General features: G+C 35.5%; 1 protein-coding gene across 1 annotated transcript; it reads right to left on the bottom strand.

The window, feature by feature from the left end:
- Positions 1–5,186: 5,186 nt before the first annotated feature.
- On the bottom strand, positions 5,187–18,976 carry LOC141402632 (uncharacterized). Its single transcript, XM_073984306.1, has 2 exons — positions 18,802–18,976; positions 5,187–5,984 (listed from the first exon to the last, which is right to left on the bottom strand). The coding sequence occupies exons 1-2, from the start codon at positions 18,802–18,804 to the stop codon at positions 5,601–5,603; spliced, it is 387 nt and encodes a 128-aa protein (XP_073840407.1). The 5' UTR covers positions 18,805–18,976; the 3' UTR covers positions 5,187–5,600.
- Between the last annotated feature and the right edge of the window lie 709 nt (positions 18,977–19,685).

The following is a 19,685-nucleotide window of genomic DNA, read 5'->3' as shown; positions in this document are numbered from 1 at the left end:
CGTCGGGTTTCTTGGAGCTTTTTGTTCATTTTCTCAGGAAGTATGGACTTATTTATGACATGACTTTATTTTCGTTAAAACAAATACTCAAAATCGCAAGGAACGATTTTGCGTGGACCATATTATCACGAGTTATTGGAATTTTTTATACCATCAGCATTTATGCTAACGAGGGTATATACAATACGGTGGAAATGTGTCTCATCGAAATAATGGTTTTAGTCCCCTAGAATGTTTGGAGTCCAAACTTTGGATCTTCTAATCTAATAATTACGATGGTACAAGTTTTTTTCAGGGGCAAGTAAATACTTCCTGAGAAAATAGCCCGAATGTTGTAAAAATCCGTATGGCATCATGTGTAGAGGCTGGAGCGCACTTTAGCACTCGAACTGGTCAACCGACTTGGTCGGAAATTTGGTCTTCGACATATTTTGTCCAAATTTAATTTCAGTTCGAAGATGGGCAACACCGGTACACAACTTCCACTACTAACCCCCAAAATTTGAAAAATGTCATTAAAATCGTATGCACGATACACTTTCCTGAACTGGGTAACCATTTTGGTACAAACTTTAGATCTTCTAATCTAATAATTACGATGGTACAAGTTTTTTTCAGGGGCAAGTAAATACTTCCTGAGAAAATAGCCCGAATGTTGTAAAAATCCGTATGGCATCATGTGTAGAGGCTGGAGCGCACTTTAGCACTCGAACTGATCAACCGACTTGGTCGGAAATTTGGTCTTCGACATATTTTGTCCAAACTTAATTTCAGTTCGAAGATGGGCAACACCGGTACACAACTTCCACTACTAACCCCCAAAATTTGAAAAATGTCATTAAAATCGTATGCACGATACACTTTCCTGAACTGGGTAACCAATTTGGTCCAAACTTCCAAAAATGACCCATATTGGTCCTCTCCTTAAGGGCCGCCCCCACAAAAGTTCAACATTTGTGTCTAGGTGAATTTAGGGTCTCTTCGAAGATCCTTTGGAAATGTATACCAATGATATTCGTTGTGGTTCTGTTTACAGTGATATATTGTTTTGCGTGGACAAGTTCATGCTTCTTGGCATACTGGTCTAAATGTTCTACGATGACCCACTGAAATGACTAGTGGGTGCGATATCTATCGAAAAGATATGTCTCCCAAAATAAGATCCACTTTCATAATGGACTATGTCGGTCCATTCCTTCAAGTACCTCCTCCGCCACACTTTTGAACTTTAATCCTAATCTAAATTTTTTCAGTATGTTCAAATGTTCAAAAAGGGCCTCACAATTTTGAAAAGATCCTAAATACATTCGATTTGTCGTAGATTAAAGTTTCAATTCACATAGGCTGAGGGTATATCTCTGTCGGCAAAGCCGACTGATACTTTGTTTATACTTGTTAATGGTTCGTTTTGCTATCCGATAGTGTGAATCGTAACGTATTAAAATGTTTTTAGAAGTGATTGTATTTGCGTTACAGTTGTATAGAGTAGCCTCATTTGTTTTGGAACCTTTTTAAGTGTATACTAATAATTACTAATTTTTTAACAGGATGTAACTAAACAGTTCCACGAGGTTCCACTGTTCTGATGATACACAAATTCAGAGAAGCTCTCATGCTATCAATTTCTCAATAGATTGATTGCGATCATGTGCGACACCGGAGGACGCCCCTATAACGGTACCACCCGATTTTATGTATTTTTAAGATTTTACCTACAATAACACTGTGTGTTATTTTTTGAGTAATGGTTTATTAACCATATTCTGACACCGCAGCGGGATAGAAGACCAAAAATAATAAGATACGTGTCCCGGCGTTTTTCCCTATCACTTCAACTTTTGCGGTTATGGGCCCGCAAAGAACTGAGGCCTTGATGTCAAAAGGGATCATTTTGTCAGGCACATATCTTCTAAACCGATAAGAATTTGGGTTTACTATTAAAGGAAAATTTGTAGCTCTCGTCTTAAAGAATAATAAAAAAAATTGAATATTTTCAAAAATGTTTTCGCATTTAAGAACCGTTAATAGACATTTTGTGTGTTACAGAAAGTTGTTGGCTGATATCTGTGTTACATTATTGTGGTCCATTGTTTTCTTGAATTTTGAACGGTTAGGTATCTGTGGAAAAGGAACCGATAAAAGAGTATAAATATCACATTTGATTCGCTATTTTGACCATTAAGAACCGTACAGAGTTCGTATGTTCTAGGAAGTTGTTTACTAAGATCTAAGGTGAATTTTTCCAGTTGGTTGTTTGCTTCAATTTTGATCGTTTTGATATCTGTAGACTAAAAACCGAGAAAAAATTAAAAGGGAAATTTGACCTTGAAGGTGAGTTTGAATGGATTTTATGTGTTCACAATTATTATTCTTTAAGACGAGAGCTACAACTTTTTTTTTACGAGTAAACCCAAATTCTTAGCGGTTTAGAAGATATGTGCTTGACAAAATGATCCCTTTTGACATCACGGCCTCAGGTCCTTGAAAGCCCATAACCGCGAAAGTTGAAGTGACAGGGAAAAACGCCGGGGCAAGTATCTTCTTATTTTGGGTCTTCTATACCGCTGCGGTGTCAGAATATGGTTAATAATTTTCGTGTCGGACAGTGTAATCAACAGATTAAGCAAAAAAAAAAAAAAACCCTCAGTAATGCTGAGTATTTAAGCCATGAATAACTTCTCTACAAGTGGTGTCGTAAGACACGCCGTTCGGACTCGGCAATAAAAAGTAGGTCCCATATCATTGAGCCAATATGAATCGGCGTGCACTCATTGATATGAGAGAAGTCTTCCTTGTCCCATCTGGGATGTTTGTGGAACAATTATATATATATTATAAGCTAAAAAGTGAAATATAACGTTTTCTCCAAGTAAAAAAATCTCCTTAAAAATATTGTCAATAAAGGTCCATGTTTTGATATAGCCCCCTTATTTTAAGGGTTTTTAGAGTTTCTGACCACATATTTCGGGCTCTCGGCAATTGAGAACCATTCATTAGAAAAATTTAGGTCCATTTTTTGTAAAGATGTATAGTTCGCGAACGCCCTAGTTCAACTGAACGATTCAGTGTAAAGAGCGACTGAACTAGTTCAGTCAAAGTCGTTCTTTACCGTTCTTTTTTCAGCTATCACCTCATTGAGGCATACAATCTCGTTCGTTCATTCGTTCGCTGTGCTTATATATGGTCTGTTCCATTATTCTCGAAAATGGTAAAACCGCCAACAATAGTAAAAGTTGTAAACTGCTCCCATATGAATTGTATGGTGTCTGAAGTAAAGGAACGCTTTTCGAGTAAAAAGTGGTAAAACTTGATGATTCTTGCATGTAAATGAACAGAGCTATAGTTCCTTCGTTCCTTGCAGGTCGTTTTTAGTAAACTGATGCTCTCGCCTAAATGAGAGCAGCGGCGAAAGCGTTTGTATTTACACACGAAATGCATCATCATTATATTTAGGTGTATGAGCCCTTATTGTTGCCAACCCAAAAGTTTGACAATATTTTATGGCAGTTAAAAGATTAAAAAACATGATTTTTAAGATCGACAAGTCACGTACGCATTTTCACATTTCATTTAAAAAAATGAAAAATATGTCGCTTTACAAACAACAAAGAGCAAATGGAACACAAAGAGCAAGCTGGAATTGTTTCCACACTTCTCTTAGTATCGCTGGAGGATCCCACGGAAATTTGATACGTCATATGAGGACGAAGTATCCACTAACTCCTTTGTGCAGCGAAAGAGAAGATGTGACTCCTGTAAATACATATGCTCGAACTGCAAACATAGATTCCGCTTTTGTTAATGCTGAAATGCCGTAAACAAGCGCTCAAGCGAGAAATCAACAGCAAAGGATAACTCAGTTTATTCGCAGACCACCACCTGTACGAAAAGTAGATGCGATCGACAGACAGGTACTGAAGATTGTAACGAAGGGGTGTCATGCATTAAAAATTGGGGGGGGGGGGGGCTGAATTCCAGATGCTGATTGAATCTGTGTCGCAATGTCCAGGATATACTTTGCCAACCCGAAAGACTCTATCAAAGAATTGACTTCCAAAAGTTCATAACGAAGCATTAAAGGCTCTGTAAGAACAGCCACAGGAGTGTGTCTCACCACAGAGGGGGGGGGGGGGGCCTCCAGAACCAATACATCATATGTGGCAGTAACAACTCACTTTATTGAACAAAATTGTGTTTTGAAGTCCTATCTTTTAACCTGTGAACAATTTTGCTTATCCACTCAGCGGCAAACTTGGCAGATTATTTGACTGAAGTGATACCTGATTTTGACCTCAACCAACAAATTATAGCTGCTGTGAGTGACAATGCTTCGTCCATTCTTTAAATTTGGTTGTGGAAGCTGGTTTAAAGGAAATTAGAGCATTTGTCGCAAAAGCCAAAAGTATCGTGCAGCATTTTCGGAGAAGCTCAAAAGATTTGAAAAAACTATAAAACAATCAGCAACTTATGGGCCTCCCGGAAGTAAACCTAAACCTACTAAGTGGAATTCTACATGCGAGATGCTGGAGAGCAATGATGCTTCCTGAAAGAAGCTGTGATAACGACACTATCTTTAGTCCGACCTGAGTTGAAGATTTTTTTCCGGGACAGGTCATCGCATGGAAAAGTGATTTTACACTTTTCCATGCTGGATAATACTTCGAAAAACGATAAAACTATTTTTGATGATAAATGTTCAAGTTTTCATTGTTAGGCCAGACACGTTTCTAGTTTGCAATTAAAACAAAAAAAAAAAAAAAACATTGTTCCACAACATCCCATACGGGACAAGGGAGACTTCTCTCATATCAATGAGTGCACCCCGATTCATATTAGCTCAATGATATGGTACCTACTGTTTATCGCCGAGTCCGAACGGCGTGTCTTAAGACACCACTTGTGGAGAAGTTTTTCAAGGCTGAGATACTCAGGAAATGTCGCCAACATTACTGAGGGGTATTTTGCCAACGCTGAAAAATGTTTGATGTTGTCTGGCCGGGGAATCGAACCCCCGACCTACTCCGTGCAAGGCGGGCGTGCATACCATTGCACCACGGTGGCACCCAATTTAAACACACAAACATGCAATTAAAACACATTTTTTAATTTTATAATTTTTTATTTTTTTATTTTATAAATAAAAATAATGTAAATATTTCAACTTAATTTGTGAAAAAAATTCGATGAACTCACATACAAAAACTCTTCATTTTAAAAACAAAGACAGATATTAAATGCACATCATTTGTCTCTTCGAAACTTCAGCAACTGCTGCTCGGAAGCCATTATGCCACAAATACGACATATTTGCCTCCAGCAAAACAACAGCAGACTTGCCGCAATAGAAAATTTGAACAAATCAAAAGAATTCAAACGAAATTCACAATACTTAATACAACAAATCTGTGTGCCACAATGTGTTTTTAATATTTTTTTCGCTTCGTCCGCTCGAGTTGAGTCCTTTGCATGGTGGGGGGAGGGGGTGCATGTGCTTGTGTATGGTATGCTATGATGAATGATAAACTAATATTTTACAGGCAAATAATAAAAAAAACGTTCTTAAATTTGATCCTACAGTCAGTGCATTAACTTGTAACTACTTAAGCACGACGTTGATAGTGCACACGTCTGACATACACTGGACGTTTGTATTGATAACCAGATTGACTGCTGTAGGCATGTCCTTGGGGAGCAGCACGTTGTTGGAAGACATTTGAGGAAGCGGTGAAATGATTGGTAATTGGTTGTGGCACGGGACGTGGCAAGGAAACGCGTGGAGCACTGAAGGATCTTTGGACGGGAGCAGATGCGGCAGCAGAGAAAGTTCTGTGTACTGGAGCTGGTTTGGGTGGTTCGGGCAAATCAATATCAATGTATTCTGGCTCTGGGGTAGCGATATCCTGAGGATTTGGTCCCTGGGTAGCGGAATCGGGCAGAGCGGCATAGGCAATGCCAATCAAAGCGAAAGCAATCAAAAGGACTTTCTGTAAAGAGAAAAAGAATATTAAGGTATTATGTGTAAACGGAACAAAAAGAATGGGAAATGACGGTAAATAAAATAAGATATAATCCCTTCAGTTTGATTTTGTAAAAATAATATGGACCGATTTAATACCAGTAGTAATGATTAAAATAAACAGTTTCACTTCGTAAAATTCAAAATAATAATTATTCCACAAATATCCCAGGCGGGACAAGGGAGACTTCTCTCATAGCAATGAGTACACCCCCATTTATATTAGCTCAATGATATGGGATCTACGTGTCCTAAGAGAAGTGAAGAAAGTGAGGGGTATTTTGTACCGTTGAAAATTTGATGTTGCCAAGGCGGTGAATCGAACCCACGACCTTTGTGTCCAAGGGGGTGTACAAACCATTGCACCAAGGTGGCACCCTGAGATGTTTTACATATTAAAACATTCATCTGACCGTTGTCCTGCCCATGGCATTAAAATTATTCTATCCGATTTTATTGCCAAAATTGCAAAGAAAATATTTTTGGTATTACAGTTCGGAAACTCACTCGCCGCACTGAAACGTCTGACAATGGAATGAGCATGATAGACTTCGCATCTGCACCTTAAATCAACAAAAAAGTAAAAAAATATAATCGATCACGTTGTGATAGATGGCAAATATTTATCGATCATGTTGGCTGTGCGTTCGATCCGAGGAGCAAACATAGACTTTGTTGCAGCAAAGATACGTACGTTCCCAATTGAACATAGCAAACAAGGTACGAATATACACAATACTGAATTTGGATATCGGTAAGCTGCAATCACAACAGATAGTCACAACATATTCAAACAACTGGCCCAATTGCTTAATCAAAGCTCTCTTCGTCCCGATAACATATCTGCACAGTGGCAAAGTATTGCCCATTTGATGCAAACTGCCCCAAAATCCAGAGACCTCCATCAAGGAACCCATGGTATGACCAGGAGTGTGGTGATCCAACCAAATAGAAAACTGGGGCATACTCTACAATCAACAGCAACGCGTTGCTCACGACAGAGGTATCGGGAGAAAAGAAGAGAGGATAAACATATTTTCCGCAGAGAGAGAGAGAGAGAGAGAGAGAGAGAGAGAGAGAGAAATTGAAAATCTGGAATATGAAAAAATCAAGATGTACAGGAGGCAGCATTAAGTCCGAAAATTCTACAAAGGAGTGAAAAATCAATCTGATGGCTTTGGAACAGGCACATCTTGCTGCAGAGACTAGCAAGGTTATCCGGTTACAGTTAGTGTACTAAAGAAATCTTGGTATCCAATACTAGCTAAGACGACGAAGATACCATAGATCCGATCCCTGAGAATAATAATTGTTCCACAAACATCCCAGAAGGGACAAGAGACACTTCTCTCATATCAATGAGTGCACCCCGATTCATATTAGCTCAATGATATGGGACCTACTGTTTATTGCCGAGTCCGAACGGCGTGTCTTAAGACACCACTTTTAGATAAGTTTTACACGGCTGAAATACTCAGGAAATGTCGTCAACATTACTGAGGGGTATTTTGAAACCGTTGAAAAGTTTTTTAGATGTTGCCTAGGCGGCGAATCCAACCCACGACCTTCAGCGTGCAAGGCGGTTGTGCATACCATTGCATCCTGAGAATGATATTGAGTTTAGAACGCTCGGCCAAGATGAGGCGAAGACAGCAATAGACTGGTTGAAGAATAATAAGGCAGCAGGAGAAAATATCTTACCAGCTGAGCTGTTCCAAATCGGAGCCGAGACGCCGATAAGTATACCCGACAATTGGAATCTGAGCATGCTGTGTACCGTTCACAAGAAAGGAGATAAGACTGTGTGCTCTAACTATAGAGGCATAAGTCTGTTCCTTATCCCTTATAAGATAGGGATATTGTACGAATGACTAAAACCTATGGTAAACGAAATAAATGGGCCATACCAATGCTGCTCAAGACCAGGCAAATCTACCAGATTGACCAGATATTTACCATATGGCAAATCCGGGAAAAAAGACCCAAGATATGCAGACTGAAACTTTACATACTTTTGTCGACTATAGAGCACTGCCGACCAAGAAGAGAGCACACAAAATTCTGAATATTGGCAACTTTTAACAGTGTGTTAGTAAGGTTGTATGCACCGATGCTGCAAACAAAAACAAATCAAAACATTTGCTCTCTTTTGTGAGCTCTCTCATTATGTTCGAGTCATGTGTGTGTTAATTGCCGAAAAACTTCGTAACTTCAACAATACCAAAGAACGGCTTTGTTATAGAGCCGCATTCGACAGCCCCCTACCCACCATGGTACTCCAAGCTATGCCTGAATTTTGTATTCCCGCAAACCTCATTCGGCTTTCTAAGATGACATTAATTGATATCCGGTTCTCATTTGAAATAGGAAAGGACCCCTCAAAACAGTTTAGTACCAAAAGAGGTTTCAGACAAGGTGACATTCTTTCGTGTGACGTATTCAACATTCTGCTGGAAAACGTTATACGAGATTCAAAGGATAAAATACTTCCTTATGCTTGGGACATTTTAAAAATCGAAAGGGAATCTACTAAAGTGGGTATAACAGCAAAGGCGGCTTACTTCTTTTATTGATCGACTCATGATGTCAAGACCAAGTTGATGGTTCACCTAGCGTAGAGGCTGATTTTCTAATAAAGTTAGTGAATGTCTCCGTGAGGGCTGAAATTTCTAGTTAATCAGGTATCTATTTTTAATGCAGACCGCCTTCTCGTACAATTTCCATTGCCACATGTGGTATGTCTGAGTTAGATTTCTGGATGTAATCTAGGCTGCAGACTCATAAGCATGCGTAGCATGTTTGAATGCCACATTTGAGATGACGAAGTGTGTTTATGACAGGGACAGGTACCATACTTTTCTATTGCATACTTATCGGGGTGTCATTGTGTGAGTGCATGCTTTTTCAATGGGTTGAATTGTGTCTGTGGAGAGAGCAACGTCAAATGAGCGCACGTGGGCGCTCTCCCGCCTGACACTGGTTTATGACCATAAGATTGTATGGCAGTTGTGTTCGTACACATTTTTGCACACTCCCTCTCTCTTGTACACACTAGTCTTACGAGATTTTCATTGAATAAATGAAAACTTTCATTAAATAACAATAATGAGTTTCTTCATTATTCCAATGAAATTTCCTCATATATACAATGATGGTTCTGTATTAATGCAATAATATAGTTACAACTCTATTATTGCTATGAAATTTTCGCATTATAATTAAAAAAGAAAACAAGTAAAAAACAAGTAAAAAAAACGTATATACGGGGTTTTAAAAATGTTGGTCGTTTGAACCGACAAAAATGTTGATGAGGATTAGAGATCAAAAGTTTTGCAGCGAAGATACTAAAAGGAATGTACCGACATTGGCCATTATGGAAGTGGATCTCCAGCCACCACATATGGTGCCTACGGGGTTTTTACACCCTTCGGGCTGTTTGCTCAAGAAGTATGGACTTGTCCCTGAAAAAAACTTTTACCATCGTGTGCGAAGTATCAGGAAGTATTCACTTGCCCCTAATGAAACTTGTACCGTCGTATGGGGGGCAGTGAATACAAGTTGCTAAAACAAAAATCAAGGCGATTCGAGAGATGGCCTAAACTGAACTTTTCCAAAATATTGTGTGGGAGGTACCCAAAGGAGTGGACCGATTGAGTCCATATTGAGTCCCTATCTAAGTCTGGTGCACATTTTAGTATGTGCAAAGTAAGGGCCAAATCGGTTACTCCCTTCAAGAGTTATAGTGCGCACAAATTTTCCGAACATTTTCGAACTTTTGTGGGGGAGGTACCGGAAGGAGTGGACCGATATAGCCCATCTTCGAACTTAAACTCAGTTTGGGCAAAATATTACGAAAGCCAAAATTTGAACCGAATCGGTGCATCCGTTTGAGAGTTATCGTGCGCTCCAGCCAGCCAGCCAGACAGACGGACGGACATAGCTCAATCGACTCCAAATTGTCTGAAACACATTTCGTCCAAACATACTTGGGGTCTAAAACCATTATTTCGATAAGGCACATTTTGCCCGTATGAAAGTGTATAATAATGAACGAATTTTTTGAAACTCAATGAAACTTCTTCGTTAATACAATGAAGTCTTACGTTGGTTCAAAATCAATGACAAATTTCATAGATACAACGTAATTTTATTTCAGTGTAGTTAGATTAAATCGTATTGTAATACTTAGTTGTTAAGTGAATTCTTTTACTTTTATAAACAACAGTGTACTACAAGCTCCCAGTTTAACAGTATCCACGCGAATTGCGTCCACAGAACTCGTTCCAGCTGCGAAAGGTGGTACCTATAATTCTGAGGTAGTTAAGACATCGGCACCACCATAAAGACAACGAACAACATCAGTTGTGAAATAAACAGAAGAATAGTATTGGCTAACAAATGCTATTTTGGCTTAAGTAAGTAGCCTGGGTACTTGCGCCATTAGTTAGGAAAATATTCTTCGAAAGATCTACCGGCCAATATGCGTTGACGATGAATATCGACGTTGTATGACCCACCGCTATATAACGACATCACGACATCAGTCTAGTTAAACGTTTCGAGATATAATGTTTGCGTTTGCTGGGCCATGTCATAAGACTGGGCGATGATTAACCTGCTAAAAAGGCGTCTAAATGTGGGTCGCATGGTGCATGACTAAGCCAAACAAAAAACACATGATATTCAAAACCGGAAGTAAAACAACAAATCGAAGGGAATGGAGATATTTTGTTAGTTCTGCTTATAGGGCAAATGTTATACAGGCCCTCTACTATACAAAAAATAACGTTTGCTTTAGTTATTTTTTCCTGAAAACGTTTAATAAACATTTACTAGTTTCGTTATACATATATGTATGCAAATTTCAAAGAAAACAACAAATATAATGTATGTATAAAATTATTAATTTAAACGTTCGCCTAATCCACATTTTAATGCCTTGGCAAATAATTTATATTCAACTAATTGATTGGTAACCACTTTCGTTTATCATTTGCATTAATTAACCGTTTGCATTAATTATAGGTATTTGTGATATTTCTTTGTTCTTTCCTAACTATTAAATTTAGTTTGCTAAGAATAAAAAAAAAACATGTATATTTATTAGATATGTATGTTTGCCGCAAAAGATACGATGGTAAATCACTAAATATGATTTAAATATGAAATTTTCAAAACCATATTTAAATAGAATTTGTACAGAGATGAAACTTTTATTGCAGCATTTTTATTATCAAACCCTAGTTTAGATGTATGTCAGTCGGATATTTATTATTAAAGAAATAGAAAATGACCCCTATTTCTATATAGGTATAAGTTTTTTATGTAATTTTGATATATGTACGTTAGAGAATTCGTCTTCTAGCCACAAAAATGAACTGGTAACCTGTTTTCATTGATCGGAAAATAATCGTGGCCTGTAGAGCAAGTTTCAGAAAATTCGCCTTTGACCCTCATGCACAGTACAATGGAAACAAAGATCGGCCATAGGGTACGGATTGTCGTTAACCGATCGTCATTATTTTTTAAGAAATCGTGTTTTAGCCACAACAATAAACTGGAAAAGTTTTTCATCGATTGGACCATAATTTTTGTGAAAATGCACCTTTGGATTAATTGAAAAAAATTAAGGGGAAGTAGTTAAAAAAAACAAATTTTGTTTTTTGGGTCATCCTAATGTACATATATTCTTAAATTTATGGCCTATTTCCTATTTGAAAACAAAAACAAAAATTAATCAAATATTAAAAAAATAAATAAATTTGGTAGAAATGTGGTATTGAATTGTCATAGAGAAACTGTCCAATCATTTTATGGGCTTTAGTACAACCAACAGAAATGTGTCATCAATGAAACAACCTATATTTAAACCGATTAAAAAGAGTTTCAAAAAATATATAAATAAAAAAACTTATATATAGAATTAGGAATTCCACCAAATAAAATTAAATATATTGGGTATAATTTTGTTATTCTATTAATGTTAATTTATTCACATATTTTATTGGCTTTTTCTATCAATTGTTATTATATAACAGGAAGAACCAATTAAATTATTTTAAAATCAAAACACCGCCTTAATAGTTTAGTAGAATTTCTGGTATGGCCAGTTAAACATAAAATTGGTTTTAATATTGGTTGTATATCGTTTTAATAATAGTGACGGCAGTTTTTTTAATTGTTCTTAATGTTTGCATGATTAGATGTTGCTGTGACACTTTTTCAATGACGGGTACATGCCAGATTACACTGTGCAACATTTTCAAAGTAATTTTGTGCAAACAACTTCTACTGCGGATTTTATGAAAGTACAGACCCAGTCTACAAAAACCATATTTTGGTTTTGTGTTGTTAGATAGGGTTTAAATTTTATGGCTTCTACTAAACTTTTATGGACTTTTGAGACAATAACTCTGAAAATAATTCAAATCTTGTTTAAACCTCTTAAGCAAATTTGTAGATTAGAGCGTGACAAAAATATTTAGAAATATAATCAACTCGGAAAACTGCATTTATTACCTCAAAATGCATGATATATCTGAAAACTCCATCATTTTGTATAATTTGCACCGTATCTACATTACATTTTTCGCTGACTTTTCTTTGAAAAAACTATCCGCTGGAATGTAATTAACAAGTCTTCAGAACATTTTATTCTTGTAAAATGTCTCTATCAAGCTGCTTCTAGCATACTTTTCGAAGACAATTTGATAAATATATCAACAATACATTGAAATCCCAAATATGACAATAAACAGGCAGTGTGAACATTGTTTGAAATATATTTTGTAGAAAGTATAATATGAAATACCGACCTAACAACATGAAATAAGTATTTTAGACCTACATCTTTGTGTTTATTTCAGCTCGAGTCCATATTTGTTGCAATTCAATTGTTTGAATAACAACAAAATATTTTAAAGTGGATATGAAATTGATTAGTTGCGGGCGAAGGGTAGGGAATACTATAGTTTCAGTTGTCACCAAACAACTTCATCAGTTCCCTTTTTTGCCGACTCTGTATCGATAAACAGGTCAATAAAGCCATCTAGCAAATTAAATAAAACGAGAAATTTGCTGTATGGCCCTAAAGCTGTTTACCCTACAATTTGAGTCGAACTAAAGAATTTCATATCCACCACTGTTTTTATGTATCGATACAGAGTCGGCGAAAAAGGGAACTGATGAAGTTGTTTGGTGACAACTGAAACTATAGTATTCCCTACCCTTCGCCCGCAACTAATCAATTTCATATCCACTTTAAAATATTTTGTTGTTATTCAAACAATTGAATTGCAACAAATATGGACTCGAGCTGAAATAAACACAAAGATGTAAAATTCTGCAGTCCAACAATAAAAAACGCCAACAGTATTTTAGACCTTCATAATGTTCTGAAGAAATGCTGAGCACAATATTTGTAACATTTTTGAGAAAGGTTACTTGATTCAACTCCCAACAGTTTAGCTGCTACTGACCAGATTTCCAGAAATTACGTAGACATTCTTATATTTTATCAATTTTCACCCGCTAGATGAAGTTTTTCCTATTTCTACACTTAAGTTCTACTACTTTCGGGCTATTTTATTGCTGAAGACCACCAAGAAAAATTCTTATTAGTTTTGGAGATGAAGCGTCGAACAATGGAAAAAGTATCGTTTTAGCTCAGTTAAGATAAGGCTGTAAAATCCAAAACCCCATCCTAACAACGCAAAACCTAACAAGGGTATTTGTAGTCTTTCATATGTACTTTCAGAAAATGTCCATTATATGTTGTTTGCATTTTCAGTATTGCACAGTGTTATAATGGGGGTAATAAAAAAATACTAATATTAGAAAAGAACTGCTTAATTTTAACGAAAGAAATACAGTACATAAACAAATGAGAAAAGTTCTGATGCTATAGGATTTTCAAAAAAAAAATAAGTAAATTAGGGTGAACCAAAAAACAATTTTTTTTTTTTTTTGGATTTCCTAGCCCCTAATTTTGTCCTTATATATGAAATTTTATGGCCACAAGTATGGTCCAATCGTTGAAAAAACTTTACCAGTTCATTATAGTGGCTAAAAAACGATTTCTAAAAAAAATTTGAAAATCGGATCGGATTTGAATATAACTCCAATATGCATATTTGGCCAAATTTGGATATTTTGGGTCCCATATAGCTATACCAAAATCCGATCCTATTTTCAAAAATTTTTTATAAAACGTTTTATAGCCACAATAATAAACTTCAACGTTTGGACCATAATTGTCCATACGTAATTTCGAAATACGTAAAATGACGAGGTGCCGTTTTGTGAGGGAAGCTTTGTGAGCACTTGGAATCTGAAATGTAAAATTACAGCTAGTTATACAAAATTAAATTAATGGTCTTAAAACGGGTGGTACCATTATCTGGGGCTATATAATAACGTGGATCTATATTGGCAATTTTCTGTAAGAGGAATTATATACAAATTTGTTGCTAAATCCGCTTTATTTTTGGAGACATAATTCTGAAAGTACAGTCGAAATCGCTTATAACGTCGGTCAAAGGACCGTCCAAAATCGGACACTATAAGCGATAGTCGTTATAAACGATATTTATAAAGAAGGTAAAATTATATTGTGTATAGTGATTTTTTGGATACAAATACGTTGTTTTATAAGTAAATAAATAAATTCAAATAAGTATAAATGACTAAAAACAAAATAAAAAATAACGATATTAAATGCATTCTTCAACAGATATATCACCTTCAAATAGGATATGGTTCAATTTCGAATATTTTAGTTTGTGCTTTTGTCTTCCGACATAAGTTTTAAATTTAACTCAGATTTTGAAAGAGTTTCTACAGCTAGACACGCCTCTGACACTGGCGGCATTTAAAATTTTGTCTCTGTAGTATCCGCAATTTCTTCGTTAGACTTTCCTTCATCTAAAACTTCCAACATTATGTCGTCGTCATTATATATGGCAGATGTGAAAACTTTGTCATCGATGGCAACTAATTAATCAATATCTTCTACGGGAGAATTAAGAATGAAGATAAATGTCTTCAGAATCGTTCAAAGGACCATTAACAATCACGCATGATGAAAACAATTACCAATGACAGAAGACGTTACATTTTTCCGTGATTTATCTAACAATAACACGGCATCCAACTTATTTAATTTCGTACTTTGCTTCTTTTCTATTCTTGCCAGGATAGTGGATATTTGCCGATCAGGCAATGCGATTTTATTGATTTTATTCCACCTTGGCCAATGGGTTGTAAAACAGATGTGAAATTGGGTGGCAAAAATGTAAGCTTAATTGACTTGAAACCGCCATCTTCGAACATGTTGTGTATAAGTTTGGTATTTTATTGTTGCTTGAGTTTGAAAAAAAACATACAACAAATTATTGGGAGAAAATTTCCTTCTTCGTATGATTCGACGTTATATCCAATAGCAAAATTCAAATATTTCACAAAAAACCGACGTTACAACCGATATGACGTTATAAACGATTTTTGTTTGTGTGGAATATAAAGAGCAGAAATTCGGGACTTTTGGATTTCGTCGCTATAAGCAATATGACGTTATAAACGACGACGTCATAAGCGATTTCGACTGTACATAAAATGGGGTAGCACCTCTATAAGGGGTACATTAGGGTTATGAATTTTTTACAACCTCGTATTCCTGTATTATATTTTGATGAGTTTTTATCTAAGATTGCATAAAATGTTAATTATAAAGTGATTCAGTAAAAAAAAGCTTCCGCACAAAAAGCTTTTAAAGTTTTTATTTTTCGGAATTTTGGAAAATTTTTTGAAGACTGAAGAATGGTATTGGGGCATCCGACATTACCAAAATGACATAACTGTTTGTTTCTCACTAATTTTATCATCGTATTATTACATACATATCATTTTATATTATATATAACTTTATTTCATATATCATAAAAAAATTAAAAGTGGTTTGTGTCGGACTTTTTCAATATTTAAATTGAATAAAAGTTATTTAAGTCATTAATAGGCAAATGGTCATTCAATCGTGCAACAGGAAATAAGTTTCTGAGATTTTTTTTTTTCATTTAATAGAATTTTCCAAAAAAAAACAATTTTTCAAAGTGGTATGTGCGGAAACATTTTTTTATAATAAAAAGGAATAAATGTTATTTTAGTCATGAACAAGCTAAAGATCATTCATTTTCACTACAGGAAACCATTTTTGGAAAAAAAATTCAAAAAGTCATAACCCTAGGGTACATACTTCGGCATCGTAGGTCTTTGAAGCTGAAAGATGGTGAAGTTAAAAGATCAAGAGCTCCTAGAAAATTGTGTACCAGTATAGACTCTTAAGAGATAGAGATAGGAAAAGACTCTTAAGTAATAGCATCATAGAACTATAACGAAAATGCAGCTTTTCAAATGCTCATTAAAATACATCAGGTTTTTTCTATCGGTACCAAAAAGAACCATTAAAAAATAGACGAATGTCCTTGGCATATTGAGTATTTTTTAACGAAAAAATATATATTACTTTAGTATAGATAATGAAATTTTTATTTTTACCCTCTGCGCTAGCTTGTTTTCTACAACTACTAGCAAACCTTCTGGAATTTCTGAAAAAATGGCATTTTTATAATCAAATATTGAATTGTCCACACTGTTTCAACTAACATGGCCACGCCGAAACTAATAACAAATACCAATTTCAACCGGATAAAGCTTGAAAACTTAATATTGAAGAGGCTAGGGCAATACACGAAAGGTATAAATTCGGGTTGTCATTGGGATTTATACTTTTCTCAAGGAAAATCGACAATGTTTACCAGGATTTTAGTATTTTCCTATATTTTTATATAGTCTGGCTCAACCCCGTTGTTGTTATCCCAATAAAAACGCCACAAATGTTCTCATTGTTTTAAGAACAATGACTTATCTGTTAATAACATTTGATCTCATTATACCCAACATCACTGCAAAGAGTGGTTATCATAGATTGCTTCCTATTATAGTTTTAAATAAACCTAGATAATAATCCGGGGTCCATTTCTTCCTTTCCTTTATAAGTGTATAAAAAGTATTGATTCTGTATCACGATTCTGTATTACGTTGAACTATGTTCGGAAGATATTTTTGAGAGTTAGTTTGAGAGTTATGTGTCGGCAGGGTTTTTTAAGCTGCTGGGCCATTATCTGAAGAGTGGACCGATATAATCCATATTCCAACCTAACACATGACTGGGTGAAATAATACGATGTGCAAAGTTTGGACCAATCAGAAACTCCCTGCGATAGTTATCTTCCAAATTTGCAATTTAAGTTGGTGCAGTCAGTGTTTCTTGGAGCTTTTAGGGCATTATCTCAGGAAGTATGGACTTGCCCCTTAAAGGGGGCAGCAAGGACTGAAACAAATTCTAAACGATTCGAGAGGGGCACTTAAACTTCACTTTATCCGAAACTTTCCAAATTTGTGTGTATTTTCAGCCGATCATTATCTAGAACGAATGATACAATGCCCAAAGTTTGGACCAAATCTATTTTGCTCCCTTAGAGATATACCGTTCACACCAATTTACCAAAAAAATTGTGGGGGATGTACCCGAAGTTGTGGACCGATGTGGCCCATCATCGAACTTAAACTAAGTTTGGGCAAAATATTACGAAGTGGTTCGAATCGGTTGATCCATTTGAGAGCTATAGTGCGCACCAACCAGACAGACAGACGGACGGACGGGGCTAAATCGACCCCAAATTGTCTGAAACGAATTTCGTCCAAACATATTGGGGTCTAAAACCGTTATTTCGATGCGGCACATTTTTGGTATAATGAGGGTATAATTATCAGGTAATAGTTAGGTAACAAATGTTTATATGAAAACGAAACATTTTGGTCTGTTCCTTTACTTTTGAAAATGGTAAAACCGGCAAAAGTAGTAAAAGCTGTAAACTGCTAACATATGAATTGTATGGGGTCTGAAGTAAAGAAACGCTTTTCGAGTAAAAAGTGGTAAAACTTGAAGATTCTTGCACGTAAAGGAACAGAGCTTTTATTTTATAATGAAACTGCTTCCCTTATGTGAATGAATGAGCTCAAGTTATGGGGAGTGCTAAATTATTTTTAGAGATGAATATATTTTAGCGGGAATATATTGGGAAACCAGAAGGGAGATTTAGTCATAGTCCGAAGTTCCAAATCCAATAAATCACATGGGAATGATAATATAGCTATGGTTTGAGAAATATGAACTTAGTTTGAGATGAACTTCGTCCGTTAAATCGATGTGGGAATTAATTTGCCACAACATGAAGATATATAGCTTGGCTTCAATTACTTCTTTATATTTGAAGCCCTAGCTTCTAGGCAAAAAAATCAACGGTATAGCAGATGTAATAATTTAAAAATTTTCAAAGTGGCACATAACCAATTAATTGCATTAGTCACATACAAGATAGACATGAGATGTGAATATACCCTTTGTCACTTTGCATATTTTCCTTTTGAAATCCAGGATAATGGAGTATGTGGGAAATTTTTCAAACTTCACTTTAACAAATAGAACGTTTTAACGGCAAAATCAGACAAAGACTTTTCATTTTGTATGTAACAAAAAAATTGTATCGTTTTCACAAACTATATGAGAAAAAAGTCCTTGGGTATACAACGCTTTTTTCAACACAGATTTAATTTAAATTTTTCACTAAATTTAAGGAACTACAGAATTTTTTTGCAATTTAATGTTCTTTTTCCAATTGAATGTCCTCTTTTACACCAATTAAATATTTGTTTATTTTTTCACCTACCATTTTGTATGGTTTGATTTGGGTTAGATTTTTTTATTAAAAACACAAATAGAACACTTGAAATTAAGCACGAATTTGTTATTTTCTTCTTTCGTTTTTTTTTTCTTCTTTTCAAATATGCTATTTAAATTCTATTCTTTTAGAAGCGTTTCGTTTCGTTGTTGTTGTTAATTTTGAAAATTTTGAAAAATTTTTAATTTGTTTTATTTTTTTGTCGAATACGCTCTCAAGAAGTTCAAAGCACAAATGATGATCAATCGAGCAGATGCTATGAAATTTATATATTCGTCGCTTATGCTGGCAAACCATATTCGCCGCGCAAACTCACACTTCCATCAAGGTGCTGGCCAAAAGCGACGACAGCACGCACACTCTCACACTTGTCAAATAGAGTAAGAAGACAAAGAATCTGCTAACTCCCCGCTAACAAAAAATTAAAAGATATCAACAACAAAAACAACAATAGCTATGCTAAGCAAACAGAAGTAGAAATGAACAAAAAACAAAACACTTTTCTAAAAGTAAATGGAAATAAAAATGAATGTCTGACCATCGTTAGAAACGCATAGCTGTCTAGTAGACAATACATACAAACACTCAATTGGCAAGTGATGATGTATCATACCTACTCGTGGATGATAGACTAAAAAATGAATGCTCTTAGCGTTAAAACAAGAAGACATGAGTTCCATAACGCATAAGTTGGTGTACATATATATTCGGCAAATATTAGTTATGAATGAATTTGTAGGAGATTTGGGTAAGAAAATTCTTGAATAAGTGTGAAAAATGAATCCTTGGGAACTACTACAAAAAACATGCTCAAAAAGCTCAGGTCAAAACCTAAGAAATGACTTTGTCAGATGGGAACGACTATGTGATAA

This window comes from Musca autumnalis, unplaced genomic scaffold (assembly GCF_047663935.1).
Source record: "Musca autumnalis isolate F117 unplaced genomic scaffold, ASM4766393v1 scaffold_4, whole genome shotgun sequence".
In the NCBI taxonomy this organism is placed as follows: domain Eukaryota; kingdom Metazoa; phylum Arthropoda; class Insecta; order Diptera; family Muscidae; genus Musca; species Musca autumnalis.
Note: the sequence above shows the minus strand (reverse complement) of the source record. Positions and strands in the feature narration are given on the sequence as shown.